This window comes from Elaeis guineensis, chromosome 10 (assembly GCF_000442705.2).
Source record: "Elaeis guineensis isolate ETL-2024a chromosome 10, EG11, whole genome shotgun sequence".
Classification (NCBI taxonomy): Eukaryota; Viridiplantae; Streptophyta; class Magnoliopsida; order Arecales; family Arecaceae; genus Elaeis; species Elaeis guineensis.
This window is the reverse complement of record NC_026002.2, coordinates 32,072,917-32,096,820: the sequence shown is the minus strand read 5'-3', so window position 1 is coordinate 32,096,820 and position 23,904 is coordinate 32,072,917. Positions and strand designations below refer to the sequence as shown.

Below are 23,904 nucleotides of genomic sequence, written 5' to 3'. Positions count from 1 at the left end.
TAAAAGGCATCTTAAGATGAATGATTGAAGTAAATGTGGATTTGTTGCTTGGTATGTAGTGTTTATGTTGAGAAGAAGCTTGGTATGTATTGTATGTGATTCAAGTATAATAAAATGAGATAAAATGATAAATATTATAAATAATTTTTTTTTCTTATGTGCCCAAGCAGAATTTGTTTCTTTGCGTGTTTAACCCAGAAATTTGATATTTGCATGCATTCCCTTGACATTCAGGTTTTTAGCAAGTAGCAACACTGCTTGTTGTGGTTAAAGCATGTCCTGACCATGTCAAAAGCTAGCCATTTACCTTGACATGGATAACCTTTTGCTAGAATATGGATCCAATGTTTCCTCATGGTATGATAGAAACTGTATACATGGTACGATAGAAACCGTAAAGAGTTATATATATATATATATATATATATATATATTCCAGAAATACCCCAAAAACTTGAGGGAAGGTTCATTATTTAACTCATCTGGTTATTGTATAACCGATTTATGGTGCAGTTAGAGTTATTAGAGAACCATGATCGTGGGGGCCGGTGGTAGTATTCCAGAGAAAACTGATATTTTAGTGGGTATATATACAATTATCTGAAAAGGGTAAATGCACAAAAAGAAAATTTTGCTGTAGTATATATGCAAAATGCAACCTGGAGTTGTTGGAGTGTAGAAAAATCCAAATACATTAAATAAAGTGAAACTTGGAGATGCCACTTAAAATCAAAAGGAATTTTCTCAAAAAAATTAAAATCAATAGGAAATATGACCTTCTAATTTTTTTTTGGATAAATCATGCACACCTTACTTATAGTTTTACTCTCTTCTGATATTTAGAGATGCCCACGAATTTTGTGCAATGACCAACTTAAGAGTACTCTACTTCAAATTAAAAGAGATAGTATGGTGCCGAGAGATGGAGAGAGGCATGGTGCTTGGTGCATGGTCTGGAAAGAGTTGAAGAGAAGGGGTTGTTTTTTGGGGGGGGTATGTTTGCATGTGTGTGTGAGAGAGAGAGGGTACCAACTAAGGTTAAATTAGCTAAAGTTTCCAAGTTTGATTGGATATAGAGATGGTGGGCTGCAAGTATTAGAAAGAATAACAATATGTGCTATCGATTTCAAGAATGCACAAATAGACAGATATTTGGGCACTATAAATCTTTAAAATGTAACCAAATTTGGCAAGGAAACAGTGATTAAAAATATTACTCAGGGATCCATGCACAGATTTTTTTTTTCCCCCTATGTGCTCCCTTAGACATTGGCAAGGCAGCTAGTGGCTGGAACTGTACACATCGATCACTTCTAATCATGCATTGCTATGTCAGCTTGTAATGGAGTGCTTAAACCACAATGCACAGGCAAGCTATTTATGGAAACTATGGAAGACTGATTCACATGTTAAAGAGGAAAGTGAGATGTGAGATGGGTTAAATAAGATTGATACGAGGAAGGAAGAAGAAAGTCATGATGTGATAGAGGTGTAAGTGAATCAACAGAAACAGATCTTTGATATATCCAGTGTTTGCATCTGGCTGATTATTGAGATCATGCATCAAAATTATTCTGATTAAGTTAAGAAAATATAGTTAAATCAACTTATTTATATGTTTTTATGCAATATGTGGTCATCAAATTGGTAAGTGACTCATTCTCTATCAAAGTTTCGTAGCTTAAGCTAGATGAAAACATAGCGGTATAGTTTTATATTTTAAATAATATTTTTTTAATGATGTGCATAATGTATAAGCTCTTATCCATTGCATTTCTACGGTCAATTCATCCTTTTTCTTTTGGGTTGTGTTGAGATTAATTTTGAATTATATGTCAGACCCAAATATCTGAACTAATCCCATTTGATCTATCAATTTGTTCATGTTTTATGTAGTCATGATAGATTTGCAACTGATCCGATTACAGTTTCAGATCTCAATTTTGTATTCATACCAAATCTCTATGCCCAAGATGTCATATAGAGTTGGGTCTAATCTATTACATACTTATTAGCTGTATTGAACTAGATGTGACAATTTTGGCCGACCCATTAAGTATGTGATCAAAATAGGGTGGGTTTTATCTGACCCATTTAAACTCAGGGGCAGATATAGGTTTTAGATATAATACCAGAAGTGGATTCAGGACAAGTATGGGTAATGATATGCCCAGCCTCAAACCCGACCTGATATAATATAACCTTAACCGCTCCTGGTTCACTTGATAGATGATAGCCGTCACAGCCCTATTGATCTTGGTCATCCCTTCTCCCTTTTACTTTAGAAATCTATGATTGTTGAACTTAGAAAACATATATATTTTGTGAAAATCACAATAGTTAATTATTTTTGTTTGTTTTGTTTCTAAGCCCTAAATTAATTTGATGTATGTATGAACTATTTTTTATTAGAATAGATTGTAGTTATTGATGTACATTAGGATTCTCTCTATTTGAATTAAAAATTGGATCATAAGAGAATAAGCTATAAGCTTCTCCCATTTATATGGCACCTATAATCTCATTAATTATAGCTATAAGCTATAATTATCCAAGCCAACCCGACCCAACCCTACTATTGCTATCTATTTGACTCAACCTGCCACAACTCGTCCCATCTACTTTATACGACTTCAGATGGGTATAGGGTAGGTATGAGTATGGGGTTTTTAATTGCAGGGTGGATACGGGTATTGATTGATCTGATCCATATCTGACTTGTTGCCATCCCTATATCAATTTTTTCCTTTTCGCATGCTACAATTCGAGCATGGTGGGGTCGTTTGCTTGTTAAATGAACATTTAAAATAAACATAAATGCAAAAAAAAATAATATCAAATATTAAAAAATAAAAAAAACAAAATGCAATAGAGGAAAAACAAATTTTAATGTGTTAACATCGAGAAATAAATAAAGTTAAAAAATATATGATATTGATGCCATCCATTTATGTCTTTATGCAAATTGTTAAATTCATCCCTTCTGCTTTTGGTTCGCTTGTCTTACTTCTTTCTCTAGAAAGAAAGAGATTCCATAGGGAATATGCATGAAAGAAAGGTTGGATATAACATTTTTTTTTCCGAATTGTAAAGAAGGTCATGTAACATTTCAGGAACAAAAGATGTAATAGTTGGATTAAAATGGGAGAAAAAAAAGTCTAGTATATTAAGGATGCGGGGCAAGGGGATGGTTAAAATTGTTGTGTGCGCACGGAGATGGAAAAAAAAATCTCACTGATAAGGCATGGTTTCTTAGGATGCATAAGGGGGATGCACATGATTGTTTGTTGTTTTTTTTTTCTTTTTAAGGAAAGACATAGATCATTGGCTTATTGGTTAGGATATGCAAGGGAAATGTTTTGTGATAGAGATGGATTTTTTGATTTCTAACCATTGATGTTTTGATTTTCTTAGGAAGAAATGTATAGTTAGTCCTTTATTATGCTTGATTGGACCCACAGGAAGATGAGCTAGGTGGTTATTGATAATGTACTTTCAAGAGCGATTTGTATAGTTAGATAAAAAATGTTCGAGAAGATTTATTATGTATCATGTAGAACTCTGACATATGGAGTCTAGGTAAAAGATAATAAAGAAAATCCAACAAGAGGTTGCCTCCTAAAAGGACTGACAAATCCATATATAGAGTTGCTTGCAAGTTTCTCGTGTATTGTTCTGTTATAATTGCTCGCTTATTTAGATTTCATAAATCTTAAATTTTAAATGTCCTAATTATAGATAGAGACGATAAGGTTTTAAATCCCATAGGACAAAGATATCCCGGTTTCTCCATGGAATGGGACATCACGCAGTCCCATCCCGTCCTGACAACAATCCCGATCATGCATTCTCGTGGATATCCTTCATCTTTATCCCCTTCTTCTTTCCTTTCTTTTTTTCTTTCTTTCTTTCTTTTTTCTTTTTTTTTCTTTCTTTTCCCCAAACTTCCGTTCTTTCCTTTCCTTTTCTTTCTTTTTTTCCTCCCTTCCTTTTTTTTTCTTCTTTCCTTTATTTTTTTCCTTTCCTTCATCTTTCCTTCTTCCTTTTTTGCTTTCTTATTCTTTTCCTGCATGGGTGGGTTTCAGAGTTCCAAACCCATCCGAGTCCCATTTTCTCACAGGAATGGGATGGGATGGCCAGAATGCTCCCGTCCCACCGGGATGTAAAATCTTGAGAGACAATTTTCTTTAAATGCGCAATTTCTATGCCCTTCATTGATAAGGTGGGTCTCACTCCATTACCCATCAGAACAGCCTGATCTGCATGCCCTCATTCTTTCCCAAGTCAGACACCCTGATAGTATCAGTGGAAAGAAAGAACATTGAACTTCAACCATCCCAAAAATCATGGAACCATGCATTCCTGCTAATATTCCATCCCTGTTTAATTTAATACAAAATTTCTGACAGATGATCCCTTGATGTAGATGGCAGTTGATTGCTGCCATTATGCATCACTAAGTTTCTCAATGATGATAATGGCCAACACTAACCAATTAAGATTTCAGAAGATTACTTTCAGGTGCTTAAATTGGGTCTACATGGCAAAAGTTTTTTTGGTGTCCACTTTGTGCATCGCTATCTTTCATGTCATATTGGGAACCTTTTCTGGGAGACCATAAGAAGGGAAAGGTGGGCATATGCACACAAGGACTTTTAGACCTCTAGCATGAAGCAACCAGTAGGTATTTTTCTCTTATTCTCTTAGGTTTTTCATTTTTCTCCATCTCTTTTAGGTACTCTTTTTTCAGTAAATGATGCATGGTGGAAAGCGGAAACCCTTTCCTCCCATCTCTAAAATTGAGAAAAAGAACACTATCAAGTCATAAGGATTGTGACCTTTAATGCATCCAATTATTTGCTATACCTTAGAGGTCGATGCATGACAGCTTTTGCTGGCTCCTTGCCAACTTGGGGAAAAAAATTCCTGACTTGCATTTGGGTCTAGGTCTCTAGAATATGTTGGAAACAGAAATTGATAAATAGAGATTTCTGGAACATTCCTGAAATTCAAATTGAAAAAGAACACTATCAAGTCATAAGGATTGTGACCTTTAACGTATCCAAATATTTGCTATAGATTAAAGGTGGATGCATAGGAGCTTTTATTGGCTCCCTGCCAACTTGGGGAAAAAATCCTGACTTGCATTTGGGTCTAGATCTCTAGAATATGTTGGAAACAGAAATTGATAAATAGAGATTTCTGGAACATTCCTGAAATTCAAATTGTCTCTTTTTAATATTGTATCAATGTAAATATAAACATAACCATCCAGCCTTGTTCCAACTATTTGGGGGTCGACTTTGTGGATGCTAGTTCACCAAATATTCTTATCTAACGTTACCTCTGATGTTAATTCAAGCTTAACAGGGAGAAACCCTAGCATTCATGAATATCGAGTTTGGATCCATTTCATTGTTTGACAACTTTTTGATGATAGGTGTTAACCTAGTGGCAATCCTCCAGCTTGGAGGATCAGCTTCAGCAGTGTTTAATATAGTGAAGATTTGTGAACTGTAAACCATTACTTGTACCACCTGGGCGATATTGGACATCAAATGGGCTGGATGCAGTCTTCTTTGTTTGGTCTACATCATTAGTAGCTGTTAGATGTCTTAGCTTTTGCAATTGGATTTCTTTGATACTTTCTCCCATTTAAATGATAATTTTATTCTGTTACATTGAAGAATGTGCATATTTTTATGTGAATTTGTGAGCATGTAACCTGTGCATATTTTTATCCTATGTTCTGCCATAGTGGTTCTTTCAGATGAAGTCTTATAAATAAATTTGCATTTTTTCTCTATTTCAAATGGTTTATTGAAAAATCAAAGAATATTTTGAGATTATATAACCTGTGTTATGGCTGTACTAATAAATAGGTACCCCCTGAATCAAAAGCAGAACCAGTCATGATTCTGGTAAGTCCTCCGCAGCTTTTAGAGACAGCTCCTGCTGGAGTCGATAATTCACCTGCCCTGCCTCCAAAAGTTGATAAGACACTTGATCTTTTCAACATGCTTTCTGCGGAGCACCCAATTGAAAATCGGTTAGAATCATCTTCAGCTGATGATAATGAATGGGCAAATTACCAGTGTAAGTTATGTTGCATTCTTAGTCACATGACTGGTCTTTTTGCAGCTCATGTTGTTACCTGTGGTCAACTCTTCTTCTCTAAAACACAACTTTCAATCATTGTTTTCAATACTTATGTTTTTCCTTATGACTATCATTTTAAAATCTCTTTTTTCTAACCATCTTAGATGACTTTGAGCTAGAAGTGAAACAGATATGCTAATCTCTATATAGCTCAAAATGCCTTGAAGTCCAAGCATGCTTCTGGACTCCAACGCCTTCATGCAAGCTTTTTTTCTTCCAGTTCTTAACTTTTTTAAAGATCTTGACCAATGACCCTCTCCATATACTGTGCATGCTTCTTTTGATAATAAACCAAATGAGGCACTTGGACCTAAGAGATAAGAGAAATAATAACTGCGATCCCTTATGCCCTGCAAATGTATCTCATGTGCTGAATTGTAATGGTAATTAAGGTTCACTATGCCGATATTGGAGCCTAGACCAGTTGGTTGGAGGTATGATTTGGTATGCCCTCGTACCATTTTATACCGGGTCTGAATCGACACAAAGAGAGGGTGGAGGGAGAATGGGAGGAGAAGAGAGAGAGGGCGGGGGGAGGAGAGTTAGAGGGAGAGAGGGTCTTCGGAGGCTGCTAGAGGGCAGCCGAACTTGTCGTGTCATTGTTGGGCTCGATGGAAGCCGGAGGAGGGTGGAGGGAGAGGGGAAGAGGGGGGTGGGCCTCTAGAGGGCTGGCGAGGCCGCTGCACCTGCCACTGAGGCCGGTGAAGGCCAAAGGATGGGCTCTGCCCTCCTCCTGATTGAAATAGAGAATTCAACCCTTGTTTCTTTTTTTGTTAAATTTTTGCTTTTATCGGGTGAAGTCGACAAGTGTTGCCAACTTCAACTAAAAATCAAAAAAAAAAAGAAAAGAAAAAACCACTAAAGTCAGCCACACTTACTAACTTCACCCAATAAAAGGCACAAAAAAAAAAGGGAGCTGAAGTCCTTTTTCCCATTGGGAGGAGAGTGGAGCCACTCCTCCAACCTTCATGGGCCTTGGTGGCCTCGCCGGCACTCCGGCTGCCCTTCGACGGCCTCCGAAGGCTCTCTCTCCCTCTCCCTCTCTTTCCCTCCCGCCCTCTCTCTCTTCCTCTCTTTCCTTCTCCCTTGCCCCCTCCTTGCCGGTTTTCTATTTCAAATGCCAAAACCATCTTGGTCGGCCGGTGGTATGGTTTGGCATGCCCCAAACCAGGTGGTTCGTGGCGGTTCGAACCATGATTGTAATTGATGCAATCTAACAATTTGTTAACTCTCAAATCTTGCAGCTGCAGAAGCAACCTGTGCCACACAGAAAAACAATAGTGCAGAACCTGCTGAAAGCAAGACCCGATCTGCATCAGCAATTGAGGACCTATTTGAAGATTCAACATCAACCACACTGCCTTCAGATCCCAAGAAAAACAGCAGCATGAAACCTGTTGGACACAAGAGTCAATCTGCATCAGCAATTGAGGACCTATTTGAAGATTCAACATCAACCACACTGCCTTCAGATCCAGAGAAAAACAGCAGCATGAAATCTGTTGGACACAAGAGTCAATCTGCATCAGGAATTGAGGACCTATTTAAGGATCCACCATTAGTTACATTGCCGTTGGTTTCAGAAGACAACACCACTACAAAACCTGTTGAAAGTAAGAGTCAATCTGCATCAGTGACCGAGGACCTATTTAAAGATCCAACATCAGTGGTACTGCCTTCGGATCCAGAGAAATCCCAAGCAAATGTGAAAAATGACATCATGAGCCTCTTCGATAAGGTTAATCATGAACAAAATGGCATTTTTTTGGCAATATTCTGAAATAAACAGCGAGTTATTTGCAGTATTTCCATTACTTTGATTACCAATTAAACAAGAATATTTGAATTATTCTTTAGTTCTTTCCCATCCAATCCAAGATTTAGTTGATGGCAGAAACTTGTGGAGCTGGGAGATGTGTACATTTGACTAGTAGTGCATGGAATACCCTTTTTCTAAGCTTATGAGATATTACCTTTTATAGTCACCATAAAACAACAGTCCTTATGCATGTTCCTGTATCAATATGTCATCTTTTAATTGGAATCCATTGCTGAGGAAACAAGGTTTAATTTCTTCACCTTTTTGTGTTAACATATTGCAGTCCAATATGGTGTCACCATATGCGATTCATCAACAGCAGCTTGCATTCGTCCAGCAGCAGTCTCTTCTCATGGCCGCAGCTAAATTTGGTAGTGCACCTTCTACATTTCCTGGCAAAACTCATCAACCAGGAGGTACTGATTCACTTGCACCTGATGGAAATTTGCCAGCCCAAATTTGGCCAAATCTTGGTTATCAAGTTCCTGGAGTGTCACCTCTAGCTGGACAACCAAACACCAACATGCTCAATCAGGTAATCCTCTTAAATACACCATTGTTCAGTCAGGATGTTGCAGATCTACGATTCTAATGTGTTTCTTTCTTGCCCAAATGGCAGATCGGAAACATCAGTCAGGCACATCCATCTGGCAATTTCAGTCCTCTTCCTACATCTAGGTAGGCATTCACCTAGGACTTCTATTTTTAATCTTTATATTTATCTCACATCCTTCTTATTGCTGGATATTGGTGTTCTCCTACTGATGCATATGCTAATTTATTTTTTAAGTATCGGTGATCAGTGTTGCACGTATGGTTCTGTTTATTTCTGGGATCAAGCATAATGAATAGGCTATAAAAATTAGGATTACATAAAATTGCTTGATGTCAGACTCATTCCTTCCTGAAAATCATCAAACCTTTCTTCTATCCTATTGAAACCTGTCATAAGTTTTGTGGATTCACATGTCAACAATTATGTACGTCCTAATCTAATTTGGCATAGAATCCCTTGTATACTGCTGTGAGTTTGTTTAGCAAGAGGCTTTCCCCAAAAATTGGTGCAGTCTACTGAAATGGTAAATTAAAAGGTGATGAGCTGAAAATAAAGGAAGAATCATTAGAAAGAAGTGAGAAAATAAGAGTAACCTGGAATCCACTAAGCTGGGAAAATTGTAACACTATGCGAAATAACTAAAGATGACAATGAATTATAATTCTTCATACACCTATCCATTTGGTGACTGTTAAGTCATAGGCAACATTGGATGTATTATAACCCCATAAATCTAAAACTAAGGTCTGTTTAATGCAAAAGCATTCTAACATTTTCTGAGTATGATTTATGCTCCTAATCAATTTGCATACTTCATATTAATTTCTGAGAGATGACAATGAAGCTTAAATTAATTCGTCGCCAGCAAGTTGTGAGGACCAAACTAATTCACCCTTAAGCTGACTCATGTCTGGACCAGCTAAAAATGAACTTTCATGTTATGCATCTGAAAAGACAATGCAACCAAGCTTATCACAGACGTCCACGAGTGTTGGCATGCGGAAACTCTTTGAAAATTCAAGTATCTGGACAACAACATCAAAATCAATTATATTCTTTTGTACCAAAGAAGAGCTAGCATGAGATTGTACTTGTACTCATCTAAAGATGCTCCTTTTCAGCATGTATGCTGCTGGATTATCTGCACCTGTTAATGGAGCAACCACAGGTGGAGCGAGGAGAAATTCTACATCTTCTTCCCCTTCTACCACTCCCAACCAATCATTCAGTGATTATGATTTCTCATCGTTGACTCAAGGGATGTTCTCAAAACACTGAGCAAGAAAAAGGCAGGTGGCACAGCATATTATGATGGTCTTCCATGGTGCCATTACAATCTACATGGAAAGAAATATTCATATAAATACATGGCAGTCGTGGTTCTCCTGCATAGTGTTGTCAATAGCATTAGCGGCATTGTATACTTATTTGAAGTCTCAAGAATGAAAGAAGAGTGCCTTGGATCAATAAAGATGGGCCAATTATGCTGAGGTCTCTGTTGTTGTAAAGTATGATATTTTACCCTCGTCTTGTTTGGAACTCAGATTAACATAGCTGCACATGTAGCTGAAGGCTTTGGAGTTCCATTGCAACCAATATCTCTATACTTAAGAAATTCTTCCAAGAATGAACTTTTTTTATCATGGGCACGCATGTATCAGATTGACATATCTTTTGAAGAAATATAGTGGGGGTTCCTTCCTTTGCTTTTTAATCCTGGAGCTCTTCCAAGTGGAGAGGGATGCTGACCAGCTGAGCTTAAGCCTGGTTGGAAAAATTCTAACCACTTCCTAATTGCATTAAAGGGTTACCAATGCAACCAACAAGTAAATGACACGTGGCTGAGACTAAAGAAACAATAATATCTCGAGCAGTCACTAAAACCATGTTGGCATATAAGAGGTTTTTTTTTTGGGTTAACCCTGTGAGAGCTACGTTTTGAAAGCAGTGAAATTTATCCAAAAACGAAAGCTAACACGTGGGAAGTGATCTGAAACAATGGAGAATAAGCTGGAATACAGATAGCAAGTAATTGGTAAAAATACTTAAATATGTTGCCTTTCCTTTTATCTGGCTACTTTAATTAAACAATGCAGGTGTCCAAGAAAGTGTCCAAATCTCGAGACTGCATGACCAAGATCGACCTCACGTTTTATAGGTGAGTTCTGGCTGAAATTGGTCCAGCCCAACTCTTCAAACTTTCTTTTGTTTCCCTGCCCTTCTTGGCTTCCTTCCATGGTACCATGTGATATATCATTAAGCTTCCAAAGTTAAGTTGCTAATAGAATAGTGGATACTTACTCGGAGTTTTTGGGTGATCTACTCTGATTTTTTGCTTGATCTACAAGTTGCAGTCTTGGTAGTATGCTAGTTGCAATCATAAGGTTTTAGAGAAGGTAAAAAGGACTTTGACTAAGGAGACTTGATGATTTAGTGAGATTATGGCAAAAGGCCAATGAATTTGAGGAGCCATGCGATTTCAAAGAAACTAAATGAACAATCCTAACTTATCAGTATGATAGTTCGTTACGTTGTGTAAATTCTGTAAACATTACCCATTTAGATGTCTGAAGATTATAAGATGAGAGGATTATTATTGAAGAATGAAGTCACCTTTTTCAAACATGCTTCATCTACATGTTTTCTCAAGAATAGAAGTAAGATTCCTGCACCTGGAAGATCTTACTAGATTGACAAGATCTTCTGGCATCCAAATAGCCCATTGGCACCAACGCTTTTTCTGCAGATAGGATGACACCATTTGTCACTGCTTAATAGTTTTTGCGGTGACTTTGTGACTCTTGGTAGCCACCATTTCGTCAAAAAAATCATATATTTGGAGTGTCATGAGAGTACGACTGAGGTCATGCATTACAAGAGAAGGCCGGTCTAGCGTCTTGCTTAATTGTATGCAAAAAAAAAAATGAAGAAGAAGAAGAAGGATGTTATGTGAACACCAGGCATTAAATGAAAATTAGTTTAGGAATAATTTAGAATAGCAAAAAAAAGAGATTTTTGAATGAATTCATACCAAGAATTGCTTATATGTAGTGGCAGAGAGCCTGATATCAAATGTTGGAAGGGCAAAATAATAATTTATTAATAATTTTTTAAATAAAATATTTTATAATAAATAATAAAATAAAAAGATATATATAATTAAAATATTATAAAAATATCAATAAATATTTAATTTTATGTATAAATAAAGATAAATAAAAAATATTATCTTATGCCATCTGCAGAATGATTTTTATTGTGTAAAAATTTTAATAATTTCTACCACATTAAAGATTGAAGAATAAATAAAGGGTTAAAGAATAAATAAATAATTATTTTTTAAAAAAAATTATTATTTTTAATAAAAAATAATATATAAATTAATTATATGATATTTTTTTTAATTGGTGAACTCGTAACGTGTATAAGATTAAAATATTGAGGGGCCACCATATATATAAATATATAAATATTTTAATATTTTTTGAGGGGAGTAGTGGCTCCTTTGATGTCTCTTATGCTCTGTCATTGCTTATGTGGATACTTGTACATACGGTGAGGTGTCGGTATCTCTAACAAATTTTACAATTAATTTTTTGAATTTTTGATTTCTTTATCTATAAACCTGCACCCTCTTACATTTTCTTCTTGACATTCTACCCAAATATCTTTTGTTATCTTTCTTCTAATTTGATATTTAGCTTTTTCATGCATGAACTTTGTACAAGGTAATGTTGAGTTTTAAGCAACAGTTTATCTAATAGATATAGAAATCATATTTGCATGAACTTTGTCACCTTTTTTTTTTCGAAGTCCTCCGAGTGAATCAGATTTCGTTCCGGTTTTCCACTTTTGTTGGGGGATGCGGGAAGCCGGGGCACGTGGCTAAGCTACTAACAGGTTCGGATCGCAGTTCCCACGCGGGTTCGTATAGAACCCGATGCACTGCCCACGCGGGTCAGAAAACCCTAGCAGAACCCTAGCTCCCATCTTCCCGCCCATTCTCGTGAGAATTCCCAGCACGGTATGATGCATCTGACCTCGATCCCTTTCTCTCTTTTTCTCTTGCATATCTAATTTGCTTCTTCCATTGTGCAATTCTATATTCCCTTCATTCGATTATATGACATTTTTGTTGTGATGAATCAGTGGCTGCTTGATTTCCTGCTCATTTTTGGACTCTCTCTCTCTCTCTCTCTCTCTCCGTGTCTCGTTAGGTGGAATTGATTTTTCTAATCGCAATTGCTGATAGTAGAGTAAATTGGAGTACTGATTCATGGGCCTCGTGGATGATGGATGCTCTTTTTTAATTGTTTTGTTGATTTGATTGTTTCATTGACTTGAATGCATGATTGACGAGCAAGTTACTGCTTGTATGACCATCTTGAAGGCGAATTAGGAATTATTGGAACAAATGTGTTTCTTTTAGTTTCCACCTTTAAGAATGAGTAATTGGGTCATATTCTCAGCTGAAGAAGGTATGTTTGGCGTTCTTCGCACTCTCTCCATTTGATGACCTTTGCAAAGAGGAACATGGGTCATAAGTGTCTATCGTTTTCATGTTTGTTTGATAACTCGTCCCTTTGTTTGTGGTCTTTCTGAAGCTCATTGTACAACACGTTTTCTATAGAGAGAGCGTGTCGCTCTGTGTAATTCTTCATCCTCTCATATGCAGTTGCTCGTAAAATACCTGAGAATGGAGTCTTCTCGAGTCGGAGGAAGAAATTTATGCCCAACAATTCAGGAAAGTGATTTTAGAAGTTTGTAATGGGACAGTTGAGGATGTTGTTCAATTTCTCCAGAGCGATCAGTCTAGCTATATTATCCAAGTCACATTGAATCTTCTTGATTGTTTAGTTCATAGTGAGATGATTGAAAGTCTGATTTGGGTTTCTTTGAATGGGTTTCCAGTCAGGCCACAAAGATACTCAATATGCATGTGATCAGATGGTGGATTTATTGGGGAGGATGAAACAGGTGGACCATATGTGGGATTTTACTACACAAGTAGCATAGTGAGGGCTTTGTTACGCTAGAAACAATTGGCAAGTTCATGAGAAGACTTGCAGGTACTGGGAGATGGAATGATGCTGTGAAGTTGCTTCGTGATTTAGAAACTATGGGCTTTGATAAGGACACTAGATCCATGAATAGTTTGCTTGACACTGTTTGCAAAGAGAGTTGAGGTTGCTCGTGCAGCATTTTAGTCCTCAAGTCTTACATTCCCCTGATGCTCTCACATTTAACATTTTTGTCCACGGATGGTGCAGTGCACATGGGATTGATGAGACAATGGAGAGTTCAGGAGATGAAAGTTTGGGGATTTAAAACTTCAGTAATTACAGACTCAACTATTCTCCAAGCTTATTATAACCAACATAATTTCAGAAGGTTTATGACCTTCTTGATAGAATGGTCGCCAAGGTTTGCATTCCAAATGTTGTCACTTACACCACTATTATGAATTCACTTGCTAACTCAAGAGAGCTTGAAGAAGCACTGGGTATTGTGAAGATAATGAAGTCATCTGGTTCTAAAACTGATATACTTTTGGTACAACTCTTTGTTCAACATTCTAGGAAGAGCAGGTCGACTATATGTGGCCTCTCACATCTTTGAGGTAGATACGCAAGAGAATGGGACCACACATAATCTCTCAACTTTACCATAATATCTCAATTTTTGCTCACCATTGCCACAAGTAAAATGCTTTAAATGTGTGGAAGGAGGTGAAATATTTGTCATATAAGCTCGATCTTCAAACATACAGGCTGCTGAAATTATGCTTCATATTGAGACTTCTAGATGACCACATTTACAATTTGTTAAGTGATATCATCAATAACATCACTGGAGTTTAGATCTTGATGTATACATGCTTTTGATTCTTGGGTTATGTGGTCTAGGTAGTTGAGCAAGCAGCTTCAAAATTGTGATCATGCAAATTGACCAGACCCCTTAGTATGTGTGCATGTTTGTGATCATTTGTTTTGTACAGTTGTACTATTGTGATTGATGGGCAGATGTCGTATGCTTTTTCTTATAATTTTTGAATACTTCATACTTGCATCCAAATCTCATAAGTATATTAATGGAACTTGTTTTTTTAACTTCAATTTCTGGAATTTGTTTAGCTAAGCTGCACCTAACTTGCCATCCTCCTCCTTTCCCATTATACCTATAAAAGATGTAATGGCAATCAAGGGGTTACGCTTCTCCAATGGTAGAACTTCAATTTGATAATATTATTTAAATCTAACAGAATCTCCTATACTTGATTAATTTTCTATTAACATAATTTATTAAAGATGTCCTGTATGTTTGTTAACCAGTAAAGAAAGTACAACTAGAAAATAACCAACTATTTTAGTCACTGTTACAAGTGATGATTAACACAATAAAAGAAAGTGGCTTAGGTCATTGAAGTGTCAAAATTTCTGAATAATCCCAGCATATGAGTTCGAATTTTGTTAGATATGATGGAACTAATAATGGTTGGCCCTTTGCTTGGAGAGTGGCAAAGCCCTTGTAAACAATAAAACATCTTCCTCGGTTTTCACTTGATGCTCTGCAATCATATTAGTAGAGAAAGATTGGACTATCATTATATCTTTTGTGACAATGCGTGATCCTTTTGGTTTCTTTCATTTGTTGTACTATTTAATCCAATGTGGATATATTGGCTTGATCTCTTCTATTGGTGAATGGCTTGTGTCAAAATTTTCCTTTATGATGAGTCTTGTAGCTTCTTGGCTATTTTGACAATCATTTGTATTTGAAATGAAATTTGGTATTTTTAACACCTAAAGTACTTCAGTTTGAAGATCTGCTCCTTCTCAAAAAAAGAAAAAAAAAAAAAAGAAAAGAAGATCTGCAATACCAGGATTTCTGATTTCTTTGACATGAGTCAAGCAAGGTGATAAAACTCTGAATTAAGATGTTTATTAAACTGGAAAAGGTTGAGATTCGCATAAACTGTCAAGGCAGAGAGCTTTGTATTGCTAGATAGCCAGCAATGATTTTGGATCCATGCAATACATCTCATCATAAATGATTCATCTCCTTTTTCATCTATAATACTAATAAAATAAGGCACATCCATTCATTTTATGGGCTTAATCCTTTTAGAGAATTGAATTAACGATAGTTGATGGAGTTTCTTGAAACTTCTATACAAAGTTCGCCATCTTAGTACCGAAACCAGTCCTGTACTGTCTTATTATAGTGTCAGTATGCTCGCTACAATACCTGGTTCGGCGTACCAAGTACTGGTACACTCTTTGTACTGCATATTGATTCGGTATCGGTATAGTATGGTACAGTCGGTATGCACCAGTACCGACTGATAGGGCAAGCCTTGCTTCTGTATAATACATGATAGATTGGGGTTTGAAATTCTTTTCAAGTTTGCATCTGAATTCATATCTCACTATCTTTGTTCGATTTAATTCAAGTTCAAACTTCCATACTTATCAGATTAGGATTGTGATCCATTGATTTTCTCAAGCATTTATCATTGTTAAGCATGTGAAACAGCAAGCGATTGGTATTTCGGATTGCCTGATGAAGATGATTCCAATAATTTGAGCTCCTGCTCCTAGAGTGTGTACAGAAGTAATAATTTTGTTTTATATGTTTTAGTCCCTGTTGCATTGCTTTATCTTGCCTTGATGTGTTGCTATGCTTACCCTTTATCACTCTTTATCTCTTTACTCTTATGTGGATTGGTAATTTGTCAGACAAATTTTTTTAAAGTCAAAGGAGATCATGCAGTATATATGTATGCCAATAGAACACATTGAGATTTTGGTTGGTATCAACCTTAATTGGGCACGGACTGTTAGAAAGGCCTTAATGGGTTCATGGCTGCCCAAGTTTAATTGGAAAAAGTAATAGGTAAAAGCCTACTAGTAGTCATGCACTATTTCTTTGTTTTTAATATATATACTCATTATTTTGCACTCAGTCGGGAATGGGAATTTTAGATGAGTAAAAGTCTTATGCAGTTTAGACCTTAATGTGAAAGTGTTGAACACTTATTTGGATCTTGCAGTTGTTTAAAGTTCAATTACTTGATATAGAAAAACAGTTTTTTAGCTATGAGGTTTCTAGCCAATTTACTATAGTATTAGGGTTTTTCTGACATGAAGATTTGATCATGAACTATATTCACTTATAAATAGAGAACCTACTGGAATGTTTGCCAGTTGGGAGACATGCCTTGCTGCTTCCACCGTTTAAGTTCATGCAAATGGAGAGCAATTCTGCAAGGTTCCTACATACTTGGAAATAGTGTAGACAAACAGAGAAGAAGGCAAAATTTGACCAAGAAGCTGAGTTCATTCCCAAGGAACAATTTCTTAGCCAAGGAATCTAATTCAAAATGCATCATTATTTCATTTTCTTTGAGCATGGTTACTTTGTCCCCCATGTGTAAGATGCTTTGTATTTAACATACTATGATACAGCACTGACTAATATGCACCACATGAAAGTGCAGAGCATATCTCATTCTATGAAACTACGGAACAAATCATTTTTACTACTAAAGCAGACCTTTATAGCCAACTATATTTGTGATGAAATTCAGAGAATTAATGGTACTGATAGAAAGTACAAACCTTTCTTCAAAATGCCATTCTCTGCTTTCTGACCTGTATTAGGTTTGGTTGATTCTGGTGCCTTTTTTTTGGCTTGGGAAAGGTAAGTGATAATTTGTAGTTTTTATTCCACAGAAAATAACACACGAATATAACAGATGATTGTTGATGACTTTAAGGATGCTAGGTTTAGAGCCGAAAAACCTAAGTAGAGGTATTCAACTTCAACACTGTTATGCTTAATAGGGTCATATCAAATCATTTTAGGCCTATTTGGATGGTGGAATCCACTATCAAAGATAAGGTCCCAACTCATTTTGGATTTCAAGCAATAAGTGGTGTTGTGAGAGAAGGATTAAAGGGATCATGGGTGGTTCAGGATGCTCCTGATTCTAGTAACCTTGGAAGATTGATTCTGTTAATAAGGTGATGTACCTTATTACTGAAATTTTGGGAAAATGGAAACTGTGACGCTCATGATATCTGCAAAAGCTCCATGAACTTGCTTGCTTTCTTCAGTTCCTTTCATGCGAAAAAGATCTTATTGCTGGATAATGGATTCTGGCATCCAAATAGTGCCGCAATTAGTTTAATGAGTCATCCTCTGTTGTCTTTGTGATATAAGAATATAGCATTCTAGGCTGGTGATGAATTAGTGGGCTTATCATTTTGAGTCCTTTCTTGGAATGTATGAATCTTTTTCTTTTCCAGTGGTTATGCTTAGCCAAAAGTTCAGGGTTTGTTGCTTTGGAGGCCAACAAAATGAGGTGAGGTGGATCATCAACATAGAATACTAAATGGATGTTTAAGATTCAAGACAAACCAGTCTAGTTTGCATTTGATCTTGTTCATATCTTTCTCATATTTACTTTTTATGCCCGTATCTTGAAATTTTCCGAGGCATGCCGAAGGGACCTGTGCTTTTGACTTGTAAAAAAACTTTGGAAAGTAATGTATCACTAAAATTATATACTATGTAACCATGTTCCATTTGGCATATTCTTTGATGTAGTGTTAATTGTCTGTCACCTTTAATGGCCTTGTGGTTTCTATGCAATGATAGATGGATACTATGCCTTCAATTTGTACTGTTCTCTTATTGATGCAAATCATTTTGTTTTGTCCTCTTAAATTGCAAATGCAGTAAAATTGTTGTCAAGGATGGTGATGAGTTGCACAAGATTGCTGAGGCGCATCAGCATCACAAATGAGGCAGCTCAGGTGATGGGCATCAGAGGGTATGCAGTAGCTGGTGGCAAGACAAAGAAGGGCTCAAAGGGTGGTGGTAGTGGTGATACTCCCACAGCTTCTGTGCTAACTAAAGAGCTGAAGAGCACCACGGTGTTTGGAGCCAATATTCTAAAGGATGGAGCTGATCCCAAGATAATGCCGGACTCTGACTACCCTGACTGGCTATGGCACTTGCTGGACAAGCGTCCTCCATTGAGTGAACTGAGGAGAAAGGACACAGAAACTCTTTCTTTTGATGACCTGAAACGTTTTGTTAAACTCGATAACCGGGCAAGGATTAAAGAAAATAATGCTCTCAGGGCCAAGAATTAATTATAGAGGCGCGGACACTTTTTCTTTCATACTTTATATCTGATGAACTTCCATATTTCCATTTTGAGTTTTGAGGCCCTTAAAATTCTCAAACAATGAAAGTTTATCTCCACTGTCTTGTAAAAGAATCTTGCGAATTTTGAGGTGGGGTGGGGTGGGGAGTGGCGGGCGGTGGTCATTATGTTAACAGATTGTGATGAAGCTCATTGCACTTACAGCAAGGTGTGGAGTCCTCCTAAGCTTTCAAAAGTCTGCATGTCAGTATGTCTAGAATGGGTGCTGAACTGTCCAACGTCTGCAAATAACTAGATGAATGTTAATATGAAATCATCAATATTAGTTTTATTACCATATTTCATGCATTCAACCAGATACTGGTATCAGTTAGATGTAACTGTGGATTATTTACCCTTATGTTCATGTTTTCTATAAGCAGTTGGCTTATAAAAGGAGTGAATTACAGTCCATCCAGCTTAACTATTACCACACGCGATCCTGAGAAATTCCTTAAGGAAAATCTTCTGTTACGCATGATAGGGAGTTTCACAACAAATTCCATATTGTTTTCAGTATTTTTTATAGCTTCAGTGATGCCAAGGCTGATGGGTAACTGATATGGTTCAAGTCCCGTGACTGTGATTCAGTTTCTGGAATCTATGCTCTCACAAAGTAGAATGGAAATGTTAGGCTCGTTCATGGTTAGCAGGATTAGCAGGAAAGATGAAATCTTTTGAGAAAGAAACAAACCATGGTAGCAGAAAGATTTTAAACCTGAAGGTTTTTTATAAGCTATTAATCCTTGTTTATATTGCATTAGGCTTTCTATGATACCAAAAAGCAATAATTTGACCATTTTTTTAACCGTCAGGACTGGCAGTATTATTTCATATCTTTCACCTAATGGGAACGCTCGCTGAGAACACATGGAAAACTGGCATTTCTAAATATCACTAATTGAACATACGGACATAAATACAAAGTAGAAGGAAGATGATCTCCATGCCGAAGTTACTTAGCAGGCATTAAGCTATGTACTTGGTTATAGTTGAATAATGCGTTATTTAAGTCCTTGCCGTTGTGAGTTGAGAAGACCTGTTTTCACCCTAGAGGTTAGGAGATGATTCCACCACAGGCGTTAGCAGGATGGAGTAGATTTCCTGTGACCAGTCCAATCATTCTCACATAGCTCTTCCAAACTGTCTCACCTCTGCAGGACACTGGCCATGGCCACTGGCTAACTACTCTCCTTTCAAGCTTAGATCCACTATTTCCACCGCCAGCACTCCTGCTCATGTCGTCTTTGATGCAATTGGGTGATTTAGATCCTATGCACCAATTAGCCGGATTTTCTTATCCTAATCTTCTCTTCTTTCTTGACTACATTCTGTAACTAGTAATTCCAAATATATGAAGCATTTTAGAGTGTTCCTCTTGCTTTGGAAAGAACAAATGCCTCGTAGTTATGAAGCTTCAGAGATCAGCAGTGAGGATAGATGCATCTAGTAGCTGCAGCAAAAACCTTATCGTTTAAATGTTACCTAGATTAGCAACCGATGTTGTTTTTGTTCCATCTCTACTAAGTTTCTTTCATTGTCGGTTATTCACCATGTTGCATGCGCTATTTGGTGCATGTCTGGAGGCTACGAAGTATGTAGTATTGATTTTCTTGATGCTTAGCAACCGTAGCTAGAATGCAACCTAATGGTTTACCTTTGCACAAGTACTCTATGTGCAGTTATTTTTCATGTCAAGCATCCCCAGCACCATTTCATTATCAGAGATTTTTTTTAAAAAATATTTAATATTTTTTAATATATATTTTCAAATCTATCCTTCTTTCCATCTTATTTTCGAAAATATGATATTTGGACTGAGTTGGCACGGACGTGACGAAACTGCATGTTGAACATGCGATTTCAAACTTGAAACCGCATGTTCATCGTGCAATTTTAAATGGCGTAGCCTAAAATAATATAAAATATAAATTTTAATTTTAATTTTAAAATTAAAATCACATATTGAATATGCGGTTTTAATTTTTATTCGAAATAAAATCGCATCTTCAAGTTGCGGTTTCATTCTCTCTTTTTTTTTTTTTTCCATTCTTAGAATAGATCTTCTTCTTTTTTTTTTTCCATTCCCGACTTCATGCCAACAACTAGGAGGCGCGGGTGGGGACTTCACCAAGACCAAGGAGGCAGGGGGCGGGGGTCATCGGGCGGCTGGGGTTGGGCGGGGGCAGTGGCATGCAGAGAGGGTGTGGGGTGGGGGCATGGGGTGCGGGTGTAGGGGCTAGAGATGGGTGAATGGGGTTGGGGAGGTGGTTTTGTGTTCGTGGAGAGCAGTAGGGCGCGCGGGCGTGGTCTTCACTAGAATCGGGAGGTAGGGGTATTAGGCGGCGGGGGCCGTAGGGTGCGGGCGTAGGGGCCGAGGGGGGGTGCGGCATGGGGGAGCCACAGGAGGGCATAGGGGGCTGAGAACGAACAACAGGCAGAGGGTTGCGGCAAGTGCAGTACGGACAGCAACGGCTTGGGCCTCACGAGGAGAGAGAGAGGCGACCATGGCGGCGGGAAGAAACAGGCATGGGGCTCGAGCGGATGGCGTGGAGGAGCAGCATCCTCTACCTTCGTTTCCCTCTGCCTTCAAATATAATATTTTATTATTAATCAAATAATAATATTTTATTATTAATTATATATATATATATATATATATATATATATATATATATTCGTCGGAGGATCGCCCAGGAGGGTGGAAGGGAAGGTAGAAACGAATATATATATATATATATATATATATATATATATATATATATATATATATATATATATATATATTCATTTCTACCTTCCCTTCCACCCTCCTGGGCGATCCTCCGCCTGCGTCTACCGATGACCAACCCGCACCCACCCTATCGGTACGCCACCCGTGGCACTTCTACTCAGTCATAGCTCTTTCGCGCCATCCCTCCTGGGCTCCGTGCCCGTTTCTATCTGCCGCCATGGCCTCCTCCCTCTCCCCTCGCAAAGCCCGGGCCGTTGCCATCGATGCCGCACCCGCCGTGCCCCCCCCCCCCGGCCTGTCATTCGTCCGTGGCCCCCCACACCCCTTGCGGCACCCCCCACAGCCCCTACACCCGCACCCCACGTTCCTCGTCACGGATGATCTAAGGTTACCAACTCTTCAGCCCCATTTCGGTGCACGATTGTCGCCTGGCACCCCCACCCCCCCTCCGGCTCGGGTGAAGCCCGTGTCGCTTGCCGCTCCTCACAAATACAAAACCATCCTCCAACCCCCTTCGTCCTCCCCCGGCTCTTGCGCCCTCTGGACTCGACGAAGTCTCCACCCGTGCCCTCCAATTATCCCTCGGTATGAAGCCGGCAATGAAAAAAAAAAGAGATACATCCTAAAAACAGAAGAAAAACTGGAATAAAACCACATCTTGAAGATATGATTTTATTTCGAATAAAAACTGAAACCGCATGTTCAACATATGATTTCAATTTTAAATTTAAAATTAAATTTAAATTTAAAATTTTTTATTGTGGTAGGCCACGTCATTTGAAATTGTATGTTGAATATGTGGTTTCAAGTCTGAAATCGCATGTTCAATATGCGGTTTCATCACCTCCATGCCAACTCTATCCAAATGCGGTATTTTCGAAAATAAGATGGAAAAAGAGGTAGATTTAAAAATAAATATTAAAAAAATAATATGTAAAAAAAATTCCATTATCTGAGATCCTCTACGGGGATCAAAGTTTGGTTAATCGACCTGCTGAAACTAACCTGAAATAATTTGCTCCTCCAACCAAAGTCATTCAGATTAGGCTTGGTTGAAAAAAAGACTCCTTGCAAATTGAGGGGCCAGACTCTAAATTTTTCTATTTGTCTTCCTTGTTCGGTTGCTTCTTAAACAGCTTGCTATGTCACTCGATCACATCAGATAACCATATATGAACAAGGTATTTGCATTCGCTGATTTACTGACCCAAACAGTTAAGGGGGAAAAAAAGAAAAGTAAAGGAATGAAACTAAAATGAGTAAAATACTTGCAACCTACCAAACACGTAAAGGGAAGAAAAAGGAGTGAAACTAAAACAATAAACTCTGGAAACGACAAAAGGTAAAAAGACCTACCAAACACGCAAAGGGAAGAAAAAGGAGTGAAACTAAAACAATAAATTCTGGAAACGACAAAAGGTAAAAAGAACTAAAAACGCCGTTGCCGGGGATCGAACCCGGGTCACCCGCGTGACAGGCGGGAATACTCACCACTATACTACAACGACGGGAGCGACTTTATAGCAAACAAAAATATTATTGTTTCATTTGAAAAAAGAAAATGTACGCCACCTATTATCACCTGCCCTTGTGCTGGGATCACACAAAAAAAAAAAAAAAAAAACAATTCCAATTCAAAGCTCGACTAAGTTGAATCCAAATCAACTAAAAATAGTTACAATTATGCAAACATCAAATAAAAAAAATAAATATTTTTACATTCTGCTTTGCCAAACGTCGAACCAACAAACTGCAAAGTGTATTATCTAGGGCTGAGCAAATAACTGAAACCTGAAGAAATCCATCCAATCCGACCTAATAAACATCGGTTTCGATCAATTGAAAGGTATAAATCGGATGGAATCAAGATAGAGTTTGTAAAAAATTGATTATTTACGGTCGGATTCGATTTATATATTTTTAACTCTTATGAAACGAAATCCAACTGATATAGTATTTCACAAACTCATTTTTATTTTTAGGATAGCATTATTTAGATTTCAATACTTCATTCTAAAAAATATCCGATCATCTATTTGGATTCATGAAAATATTAATATTAAATTATTAATAGAAGCACATTAATTTGAGATAATTGTAAATTGAAAGCTTTAAGATGTAGTTGCTTTCAAATGAGTAAATCTTTCATCTTTCTATTTTATTTTGTATAGATTCAAAAATAAGTTCAAAATTTATAACTTATAAAATTTAAAATATTTTTGCATTAAATTGATAAAAAAATAAAAAAATTTAAATAAATCAATATTAAATTTAAAATTAATATTGGATCAATATTAAAATCCAAACAGACACAACTTATCCTAACCCGCGATAGCCATTCAATTTAGTTTCAAACGGTTTATACATAATAAACAGTCGACGACAGATTAAATTTTCTTCAACCCAAATGAATTTGATCA

At 37.2% G+C, this 23,904-nt stretch overlaps 2 protein-coding genes, 1 non-coding gene and 1 pseudogene across 8 annotated transcripts in view; 3 read left to right on the top strand and 1 right to left on the bottom strand.

The window, feature by feature from the left end:
- Positions 1–10,248, top strand: part of LOC105052699 (ADP-ribosylation factor GTPase-activating protein AGD5) — an 18,303-nt gene extending 8,055 nt beyond the window's left edge. For 4 of the 5 annotated variants that reach the window (XM_073244253.1, XM_073244251.1, XM_073244249.1 and 1 more), the window contains 5 exons: positions 5,883–6,096; positions 7,404–7,897; positions 8,262–8,513; positions 8,598–8,656; positions 9,656–10,248. In XM_073244253.1, the coding sequence (XP_073100354.1) occupies positions 5,883–6,096; positions 7,404–7,897; positions 8,262–8,513; positions 8,598–8,656; positions 9,656–9,812 (1,176 nt within the window). In that variant the 3' untranslated portion in view covers positions 9,813–10,248. The remainder of the gene's footprint in view (positions 1–5,882; positions 6,097–7,403; positions 7,898–8,261; positions 8,514–8,597; positions 8,657–9,655) is intronic. The other variant, XM_073244252.1, reaches the window with a different exon arrangement.
- A 2,074-nt stretch (positions 10,249–12,322) lies between these two features.
- On the top strand, positions 12,323–19,048 carry LOC105052698 (large ribosomal subunit protein mL54). Of its 2 annotated transcripts, none has more exons than XM_010933608.4 (2): positions 12,323–12,558; positions 18,279–19,048. In XM_010933608.4, the coding sequence occupies exon 2, from the start codon at positions 18,296–18,298 to the stop codon at positions 18,695–18,697; it is 402 nt and encodes a 133-aa protein (XP_010931910.1). In that variant the 5' UTR covers positions 12,323–12,558; positions 18,279–18,295; the 3' UTR covers positions 18,698–19,048. The 2 variants fall into 2 exon arrangements, with proteins under 2 accessions (XP_010931910.1, XP_073101095.1); XM_073244994.1 differs by lacking the exon at positions 12,323–12,558 and adding an exon at positions 16,033–16,148.
- On the top strand, positions 12,569–15,879 carry LOC105052788 (pentatricopeptide repeat-containing protein At3g04130, mitochondrial-like; annotated as a pseudogene).
- A 3,872-nt stretch (positions 19,049–22,920) lies between the features above and the next one.
- Positions 22,921–22,992, bottom strand: TRNAD-GUC (transfer RNA aspartic acid (anticodon GUC)). The gene has a single exon. It is a non-coding gene; the product is annotated as a tRNA-Asp (tRNA).
- Positions 22,993–23,904: the final 912 nt, after the last annotated feature.

Excerpts from the sequence above, each read along its gene's own strand:
- LOC105052698 (XM_010933608.4), top strand. The coding sequence starts at position 18,296 with ATGGTGATGAGTTGCACAAGATTGCTGAGGCGCATCAGCATCACAAAT.